Here is a 10,557-nt window from a genome sequence, read left to right as displayed (position 1 = left end):
CTTCACAAATTTTGTCATTGGTATCAAGAAACAAGAACGTGGCAAGTTAAAATAATAACATTACTTTCAGAAAAATACAAATTATTCAACCTTGGTGTCAGCTGGTTGAGGGACAATGTGAAATTTTTATCATACATATGGCACTCCATCAGAAAAATTATAGATAATTTTTCGTCTGGAACGAACATTAGAAACCACAAAAATATATTATTTTATACTCAATATACCAATGAATATAGAACTTTCAGAGAAGATTTTTTAATCAGAAAAAGAACATAGAGCTGAATATACTTTTTAGATCCAAATATGTTCAAATTGAAACCTACTGGTTTTGGAACATCAGAAGACCAGAAACAAGCGATTTGCAGTTTCAACAAATGAGCAGTTTTGTCTAACAAGAAAAATCCAACAATGCTTAACCTTTTATGTTCAAAACAGGCAATTTGTGAGCGTAAGAGACATCAAAGTACCATCCAAAACACTTTCATCACTGAGACGTGAGAGAAAACTGAGCTCAGATTTCTTAACCTTATTTCTTCAAGAGGCGCCTCAAAATAGTCTTTGGTTTGCGTATTGTAAAAAGATTACAACAAATTAAAATCTTGTTGCCTTATAAAAAACAAATTTCCGAGCTGGCATAGTTAACTATTACGACTGCGAAAGAAGACTTCCAGAGTAAAAATTAATTTGGTGCCGTTTGTTCGATAATCAATTTAAAAACTGATCTAAAGGCAATGCTCGGACTGTAAATATTTAGGTTCAAAGGAATCAGCTTTGAAGTTTATCCTTAATTCAAAACCGTTACTTTGGAGTTAAGTAATTGCAATCAGAAACCAAATTGATATAACTCCAGTTGACATCACAATGATAAATTATGTTGCGTTAAAATAATTACCGCACAACTTTGTTCTGTTTCCCAAAAAATACTAAGTAAGTTAGACTTTAACAATACTAAGAAAATAAAAATGTCAAAGGTCCTCAATATCTTATTTTGGAATATTCGCGTGATAATTGAGGGTTCATCAAAAACAACATAAAACCTTTTTGACATAAAGTTTGGCATATAAACAACCTTTAAAACAGGAAAACCAAATTTGTTTGCAATCTTTCAATAGGTCCCTTCAACAAAGTCCATACGAGTTAGAGCTATTTAAGTTTGAGCACTTTTCTCAAGGTCACCGAATTAATGGAACAAAAAGATGTGACCATGAAGAGGTGCTCATCACAAGTGACACTACTACAATAGAGAACCACAACAATTTTAAGGATTGTCAAATTGAACTTGACGTTTTTCAACGTTTTTTTTCCATCAGTCTAAAATTCTATATGAATTTTCATAAAATCACCATTGATCTGATCCAACCCCATCACATGGCTGTCAATAGATAATGGTCACATGGAAAATGGAATTGTTGTAGCTTTATTCTTAATATTAAAAAATGATAGCTTTTCATGACATTTAAGGAACCCAATTTAGGACTGCAAAAGTGCCAAAAGAATAAATGTTAAAAACTTCGGGAAAAAAACGTTTAAAATACTTCAATTGAACCAAGTCGTGTTCTGAAAAATGCACACTTCCTGACTATAAAATGTCAAAAGGAGCCAGGCAGAAAAACAAAAAAGGCAATCGGGCGAGGAGTCCAACATGCCAGGACATAACCTTATGAGTCCTCATAGAATTAGAATTTAGAAAATCTCAAACCTGATCATTGGTTTGAAGGCATAATTTCCACCTCCGCAAACAAAATGAAGTTGTTTTTTTATAATAGAAAACAATGAAGACGGAGAAAAACAAAAACTAGACTAGATACAAATTAATAAACATAATTGTCTCCACAAAATACATGCAAAACAAAAAAAAATTTAAAAAAACATAGCAGGACAAGTCCTGACGTACAATTCAAAGAATTTTTTTGACTGCACAAAAAACTAGACCTAGAACAGACTATGAGTGAATTGGGAAAACACCCTCTTAAGAAATATGATCAAAAAAATTAAAAAAACAGAAAATCAATGTCAAAATGCCACACGTGAACAAAAATCACTAGAGAAAAATGAAAATTTGGTTTTAACAAAAAACTAGGCCTAGAATGAACTATGAATGGATTATGAAAACCATTTAATACGGTCCAAAAAATCAAAAAAAACGGTAAAAATCGAAGTGTAATTGCCGCATGTGAACAAAAAAAAACCTTAGCGAGAAACCGAATTTTTATTTTTGTTCAAGCACCGTTTTCTCACTCTACTTTAAAATTAGAGTGAAAAATTTTCATCTCGCTTTTTCGCTCCATTTCCTGTTTCGGCGTGACCAAAATCACTACTCCAATTTGACTTCAAAAATCATGAAAATGTTTGAACAGATCTGAAAAAGACAGCACTCCAATACAATTCAAATTCTTTGAATTGTAATGAAACTTTGGCGCCCGTACAATTATGTAACATATTGCATCACAATATTTAAGATGCGATCCATGGTATGCTTGCTACAGTTACCGAGACACACACCCACACAATGACGTGGCCCTTCTCAAGTTAGAGCGTCCAATCGAGATCAGTCCAGACAGTTCCTACTTCCTAGACTTGTGTCGATACAGGTAAATACTAATAAGATCTGTTCTGTTTCGCCCCCCCCCCCCCAACCCCAGTGTTTTCATGACCCCAACTACAAATTATGTGTTGTTATATAGCAATTTTACAACGTAAAAATTTATGCACGCGCGCCTCGGGGTCACAAAACATACATTCCCACAAAGCTTGGGGGGACAAAATAGATCCCTAGATCCCACGAATGAAAGGATACATGATAATTTAACCTATCCCGTACTGAACGTCAAGTCTTAATTAGATGAATTTGGTAATGTTATTATAGTGCAATTCTGTGCGTATCATGGCACGTTACGAAACTTTTTTTTGGTCAATTCGAAATTTTCATCAAAATTGTTTTAAGAAAGTCTTGGTTAAAACTTGGCAAGTCTTAAGACTTGAAATAAGACGTGATCAGTACTGATTAGCCGACGCAAGACGTGCATTTCACTGGAGAAGTACTGATCAAGACTTGAAACTCGTTCCGGGATGCCATTATACCCAATGCATTTAAATATTTTTGTCCAATGATCCGACTACTAATCAGCAGTTGCTTTTACTCTTATGTTTTAACATACTCAAGCGGATAATTTAATCCCTTATTCGGTTGTGATAGTTTCATATCAAGTCCCACGGGCCGCTGAGGCATGGCCGTGACCTTGGCAATTAAGTATATTAAAACATACGTGTAATAGCGACTGTCAATTTGCAGTCGGATTAATGAACAAAAAATCAAAATGCATTGGGTATAATGGCATTGGGTAAATTATTTTGTAACCAGATTTGTCAATATAATGATCCCCGACGTTTCAGAACCTCTGTAGTGAATAAAACCATATTGCAATTTTTCCCAAATTACCCACCAGTTTATAACCCGGGTCGAGAAACTTTTCTAAAAACATTCATCAATTTTGTACAAAAGCGCTGAAATGTGATAAATTTCGAAACAATTTAGCTCAGAAGCCTTGGTTAATAACGCACCGAAAAGCGCTCAAATCATGTACGAATTTTGCTGAACATGTGCTAACTTCTAAAATTTCAGAGTATTAAGTGCATATCTAATAAATTTTTAGCACATTCAGTGCTTTTTAGCGAATTTCATTTGAAATATTAGCGAGTTGAGTTCATTTCTGATAAAGAAAGGGCAGACACTGGGACTCGGGATCAAACCTTTTCTGTTCATATCTAAATACATTTTCAAATAACAATTTTGAAATAAACATTTCGAATAACATTTGCAAGCTGGAACATTGCAGGCATGTTTTGTCATAATTAAGTAGATAAGTTAATCCCCTGTTCGGTTGTGATAGTTTCATATCAAGTCCCAAGGGCCGCTGAGGCATGGCCAAATGATTATATTGCTAATTTATTAATCCTTATTTTATAGAAAGATTGAAATCGGGGTGAAATGATAGAGGGGTAAAAATATAGAGGGGTTAAATGAATAGGGGTGAAAAAGAGGGACACCCATTAGAACTATCTGGGATGGGGGCTGTCGCTTAAAATTATGTCATATACTAAACTTATTCGGTGTTTTTTTTGAATGATTAGTTCGTTTTGATTGTGACTGTTACAGAGGCTCGAATTTCCGTTACTTTTGCTCACATCCTTTCGTCTTTTGGTCTAAAAAGTCTTATTGGTGAAAAATAGGCTCAAGCCTCTGGCACCGATATTTTTTTATTTTTTATTTTACGATCAATCTATTTATCAGACATATTTTTAATAGCCGCCCTCATCTTCTCAGCCGGCTATTATAGCGCTCCTATTACAATTCAAAGAATTTGAATTGTATTGGGGCGCTGTGTTTTTTTTAAGGTGTGTTCACACATTTTTCAATGACTTTGATCTTTCAAAACGGGATAAACAGGTAAAACCCAGCGGGCATTAAGTTTCATTAGAAGCCCAAAGTGGACGTTAGTAGTCCTTCAAGTGCTGACGTTAGTAGTCCTTCAAGAGTGATGCGGCTGCTGGGATGGCCTCAATTCAAGGTTAAAAGGTCACTTTTAGGAGTTTTTTGGCTCAAAATGGAGCAATTTTTCATGTTTTTTATGATTTTTTTTGAGTTTTTTGTTTGATTGGTCTTAGGTTGAAGTTTTTAAAAGTTGATGAAGGCGCTTTGTGAAACAAAATTGCCTGTTATAACCATTTTTTGAGCTATATGTTTTGGTACGACAAACAAAAACACACAAAATGATACAAGTTTTTGCAATTTTTTCAAGTTTTTTGAAAATTTTTGTCATTTCTTGCGTTTTTCCAGCTTGAGGGGCCAGCAAATCTCCTTTAAGGTTTGATAATAGGGAACTGTATAGTTTCTACTAACAATGGAGTGGTTTTAAACATTTTAATGTCTCGAATTTTAGCATTTTTTAAAATAAAATCTGTAATTTTTTGAGGTTTCCTACTAAAGTTTGACAATTTTTAATATTTTTCCATTCTCAAGTGCCAGGAAACCTATTCCACGGTCTGAAAGAGTTACTGCATAGCTGTTGGTTTCACTGGAGTTGTTTTCAACAATTTAGCCTTTCGAATTATGAAAAGTTTCCGATAAAACTTGCAAGTTAATTAACTTTTTTTCAAAACATTTGTCTCCTATTCAGTTTTTTTGCCTAAGTAGCCAGATAACTTAATACAGGGTTTGATAGTATGTTATTAAATAGTTGCTAGGGGTAATTGGATAGTTTTCAACATTTTAATAGAACAAATTTATGTTTTTTGAAATTTAAAATTTTTTATAAATTATTGCCTATCGATCTTTGAACCAATTAATTTTTTAAGGCTTGGAATTGGTTTACTGGATAGCCCCTAGAGACACTAGAATCATTTCTTAAGGAATGCTTCTGAAGATAATAATATCGCGACTTTCAGCAGCCTTTCATTGAAGTTTGCAGTTGATTTCAATTTTTTTAAAATTTTTTGGTCATTTTCGAGTTAATCGATCTTCAAGGGCCAATTAATTTTTTCAGGCCTTGCAGATATAATACTGCACCAATTTCAGAAGCAAAATTTGGTTTTGAAGATATTCTTGAAATAGGTATATTTAAAGAGATCAAATTTTGCCTTAGTGGTAAAAGCTTAAAAGTTTGAGCAATGATTATATATTTGTTTAGTTTGTTTGATTGTTTGTTTCTCAATTTTTTGTGATGATTTTTGATTTTGTTTGTGTTTTAGCCGGCATTGTTGATTTGATATGCTGGTCGAGTAGAGTAATTCTAAATTTTCTTTCAATTTTTTGAATTGTATTTCAGGACTTGTCCTGCTATGTAATTTTTTTTTACTTCGTCGAACTTTTTTTCGCTTTAGCATTTTGCCGCTTTTTCGACATTTTGCGTGAAATCTTTTTGACTTCTCTAGGCTAGTTTCTCTCTTCTCTCATTCTGCTAAAAGTGAATTTGAACATCAGTTGCTCAGCAAAGCAATTCAAAATGAACAGAGTCAGTATAAAAAAATGAAGTCAGAAATAGAAACAGGATAAGCCCATAAAGCCCAATTTTAGGTGCCCGCTATTTGAACGTCGTTCCTGTAAGTCTTAGTTACCATATCTTATGCGTATTGGTAATGATAGTAGCCCCTGTAGCCTCTCTCGAAGAAACAGAAGTATGTTCAACTACGAAATGCCATCAAAACAAATCGGACTTAAAAAATAATTTTGTACAAAAATCTTTTTTTTTCAATATCTTCTATTCTTTCAATCCCAATCATGCTTATTGGAATCAACGGCGGCTATCTTCCGGCAATCTGCCGGGTATGTTTTGGATAGATATTATTTCCTCTATTGAGCAGGGCCGCCAATTGTGCCCTAACTGGGTTCTGTGGCATGGGTACAGTGTCACGCAACTACAACGTCGAGCCAGTGACTCTGAGGGAACTGTATATGGAGGAGGAGAGAGGGGGGTACTTTAACCGCGGATGTCCCGAAGATCAAATTTGCGCAAAAAGTATAGTCGAAGACAGGTATGTGACATGGTAAAAATAAAACCTAAAATACAATACAAAAAGTCATGAAAAACGATCAAAGTGTTTTAAAAATCCCAGACCTTATAATTAGATTGAAGGTCAAACTCCCTCCGAATAAAAAAATATTTAAACTTAAAAAAGAACACCGAGAAGATGATCAGAAAAAAACCGGAGAAACTGATTCAAAATATTATAAAGTTTATCGAATACAGTAAAACAAGCAGAGCAACGGAAAAATTTACAGACTGATACATTTGTTGATTAATCGCTCCTAAAAATACTAATCAATCAATTTTGTTGAAAATTTTGCAAAGGCCAACGCAAAATTAAAAAGCAAATAGCAAACGCTTTTTAATTCTGCGTTGTCATTTGCAGCAAAAAAAAACAAATAAACAAATAACGAAATTAATAAACTTACAAAAAACTATAAAAATTAATTATTTTTTCTTAATTTATCTCTTTCATTATCTGTTTAATTATTTTGTTCACTGTGCGCTTTTTTTATCTTTCTATCACTAACACACAACTCAACCTGGACACCACTTACTCTAAAATTGTTTTCATAAAACCGAACTTGAGTATAAGAGCATTTCAGTGCTAAACCAGCGCATTTCAGGAGTAAAATTTTATTTCAGTTCAGAAACATTGCATCTCCATCAAATTTTAAGTTTCATTATGTGCAGTTTTTCTTCATTATGATTATAATGCGTTCATAAAATTCGCGCAGGCTAAATTAATCCTGTGTAGTCTGAAAAATATTCATATCCCAAAATTAGATCTGAGCAGCATAATGTCATACTTTTAGGAGATTAGGTTGTAGGCAATTTCCACAAGGTCCATTTCCACAAGTGTTACAAGTACACACGCATATAAAATGAAACCATGTTTAGGAGAGTTAAGCAAGACGTATAATTTTTCTTGCAGTAATTTTAACTAAAAATTCAAACTAACCACTGTAAATTGCGAAATAAACAGAGTACTGCTCATCCAGACGAAAAAAGAATGTCTCTAGATTGACTGAACGCTGAGTTGCTCTACCAGCAAACTGCGTGAAATTGTAAATTTCATTTTTATTATTTTAAGCTAAATTAGACTTCCAGGAGCAAAATTCGGAAAAAGAAGTATTCAAGTTTTTCAAAAATTAAAAAAAACATCTGTTCCACATCTGTTTAATGCAAAATTTTCATCAAATCACAAAGACTAAAAATTTAAAATAGCCTCTTTTTGACCGAACAAAAAATATTCTCCAGATAAGATTTTTTTTCGAAGTGTCACATTCTGCTGAAAGTGGCACTAGTCCTAAGTTAACCCGAAAACCGAAATTACCAAAAAAGTAATTGAGACTGAAACTTATACAGCCAACAATTTTAACAAAAAATCCCACACTTTGGTCAGTCTCATGAAAACACACAACTTCGATTCAAGAAAATAAACAAATTTCTATAGAGATTGGTGTCACAATAAACTCACACAATCGCATCGAACTGAGCTCAAGGTGCATTTTTCAAACAATCAGAAGTAAATTAAAAACTGGATGCAATCTTTTTGCAATGCAACGTAAAATTTTCAAATATTTAATTCAAATTTCGATATTTTAAACCCATAGAGTTTCAAAATCACTCTATAAATTTTAGAAAACTATTTTCAATGCCGAACAAAAAAACTATATTTAATTGAATTTAGACTCATAATCAAAATCTGATACTCGGAACAATTTTACAACAGTTGTGGTGTTTCAAAAAAGATATCACAAGACTTCATACATTGTTGTCATCTAGCCGTGTAAATTTAAAACAACAAAGCTTTTGAAGCTCAGCTAAACACAATTTATGCTAAACAGTTTTAGGTCGGCTTAAATTAGTAGAACATTAAATTATTCTATTGGACTAATTAAGTAAGGCATCATTTTTACATCAATATTCAAGAACTAATTAATAGGTATCTTTTTTTCAGACCTCTTGTGCTCTCAAAAGCCTGTAGTTGAAATTTTGTTGTCAAACCCGCTCAAATTTTTGATGGGATTGGGAGATTATTTTTTTTCTTAAAAAACCGAACTGCAGTCTTCTTTTTGATAATGACGAACTGCCCATTTTCAGCAACCTGGAAATGTCCATCGGCTTTAGATGATGTTAATAGTTAAACCAATAGTTTCTAAACGATATGCTGAGGATAAATAATTTCTCGCAAAATCGAACTTGAAATACACTGTCTTGATTATACACTGACAGAATAATACATGGTAACCGTCAAGTTTTCACAACACACTCTCAAATAGAATTTTGTTGAAACAAGAAATTTCAATATAGCCAAAATGTCAAATATTTTTGCAAAGTAAATAATTAATAACTCCGTCATCATAATCCATACAACTCAATCTATTCTGGTATTTTGTGATAATTTAAAATCATACATTTGAAGCATTATTTGAATGATTTTTATGCTTCTTTCCTAAAAAAATAAAAATATCTCGAAAAATAAACATGCCACCATTATACTGTTCAACGGTGGTCGGATTTTTTTAATGCTGATTAATAAAAAAAATGTTCAATTTTTTTAATCTTTCCCGTTTGTGCCCCCCTCCCCCCAGTACGTTTTTCACCCCAGTACGAGATCTGCCATGTTTTGCTGTACTAATATTTCAGCAATCTGTGTCGTGGTGACTTTGGTGGACCTCTGTACATGTACTTTGAGAATTCTCGCTTTCCCATGTGCGTATACGGAGTAGCCAGTTACACTGGAGAGGACCCAGGGAGACCCTATGACAATTGCACTGGCGTTGCTCACTTTGCCAGTGTGCCATTCTACTATAGATGGATAGTCACTGTTGTTAATATGCATTAGAAGTACAAAATAAACAAAGAGTGTATTTCAAATTTTGAAAAAATTAATTGATTGGTTTATATGTGTATGTTAATGTCATTGATTTTAAAATTAAAGATATCGGTTACGCAATCAAAAACTTTGCCAGCTAGAAAATTTGTTCAAGATTTAAAAAGTGATCACAATGATGTTTGGAGTAGTTTTTGCAAGAAATTTGCAGCGCAGCTCAAAACTTAATTTTCTTGCAAAATTCATGCAAGTAATTGAGTTTGCCATATTGCACGTTATTGAATTTGTCAATTATTGCATGCATAACAGATCATAAGGCCTTGCAGATCACAGTTGGCTTATCTCATGATACATTTCACGCTGATACTATTTACGATATGGCATAGCTAAGGATAACTGATTTCACTAAATAAAATGGGTTTTGTTTACGTCTTAATTGCCTTATTCTCCATACTCTCAGATTTTCTTTCATAAAACAACAAAGCTGTTAATTGCAACAAAAACTTAGTTCAAAATCAACTGACAATTAACTTGGTTAACATGATATTCTCATCAACACAGCAGATTAGCAGTTCATTTAATCAAATATCAGCAGTCCGTTTCTTTTCTTCACAACAAGAAATAGGCCTCTTGCAATATGCTTTTGTTCTTTCATAAAACTCGTGAGCACCATTAACCTCAATTCTTTAATATGTTAATAACTACTTCAAACCAAAGAGATAAAAGCCTGAGTCGATTCTCAATCTCCTCTCTAACGTGTTAGCAGTTACATGACAATATACCCAATGCCAAAATATCCAATGTTCCAACACACCCAATGCCATTATACCCAATTTATTCCTTTTGATCTTTACGTTCAATATTTCAACTAAACATGTTTTCACACAATTAAGCTGATAATTTAACCCCTTGTTCGGTTGTGATAGTTTCATATCAAGTCCCACAGGCCGCTGAGACATGACCATGGTCCACGAGGCATGGCCTATTATGCACTAATTAAACATAACGCTAAATAATCCTTCTAGTAGTTTCATCATTAGGATAAGTTATCCGGTATATTTTGGGTATCTTGTTATATTGGGTATATTGGCATTGGGTGTTGTACACTGTTTCAACATTATAAAACGGTCATCACTTATTAATTCACAAAATGATTAAGATGAACAACTGAGAAAAATATTGCAAGTAATT

General features: G+C 33.2%; 2 protein-coding genes across 6 annotated transcripts in view; one reads left to right on the top strand and one right to left on the bottom strand.

Annotated features, from left to right (window-relative positions):
• Positions 1–10,108, top strand: part of LOC142349867 (chymotrypsin-2-like) — a 13,645-nt gene extending 3,537 nt beyond the window's left edge. Inside the window, exons 3-5 of one of the 2 annotated variants that reach the window (XM_075401690.1) lie at positions 2,490–2,594; positions 6,364–6,534; positions 9,180–10,108. In XM_075401690.1, the coding sequence (XP_075257805.1) occupies positions 2,490–2,594; positions 6,364–6,534; positions 9,180–9,378 (475 nt within the window). In that variant the 3' untranslated portion in view covers positions 9,379–10,108. Of the gene's footprint in view, positions 1–2,462; positions 2,595–6,363; positions 6,535–9,179 lie in introns of both variants that reach the window. The other variant, XM_075401689.1, reaches the window with a different exon arrangement.
• LOC142349016 (uncharacterized) overlaps positions 1–10,557 on the bottom strand; it is a 107,157-nt gene that overhangs the window by 38,183 nt on the left and 58,417 nt on the right. The window lies entirely within an intron of this gene.

Source organism: Convolutriloba macropyga, chromosome 11 (assembly GCF_964194025.1).
Source record: "Convolutriloba macropyga chromosome 11, txConMacr16.3, whole genome shotgun sequence".
Classification (NCBI taxonomy): domain Eukaryota; kingdom Metazoa; phylum Xenacoelomorpha; order Acoela; family Convolutidae; genus Convolutriloba; species Convolutriloba macropyga.
Note: the sequence above shows the minus strand (reverse complement) of the source record. Positions and strands in the feature narration are given on the sequence as shown.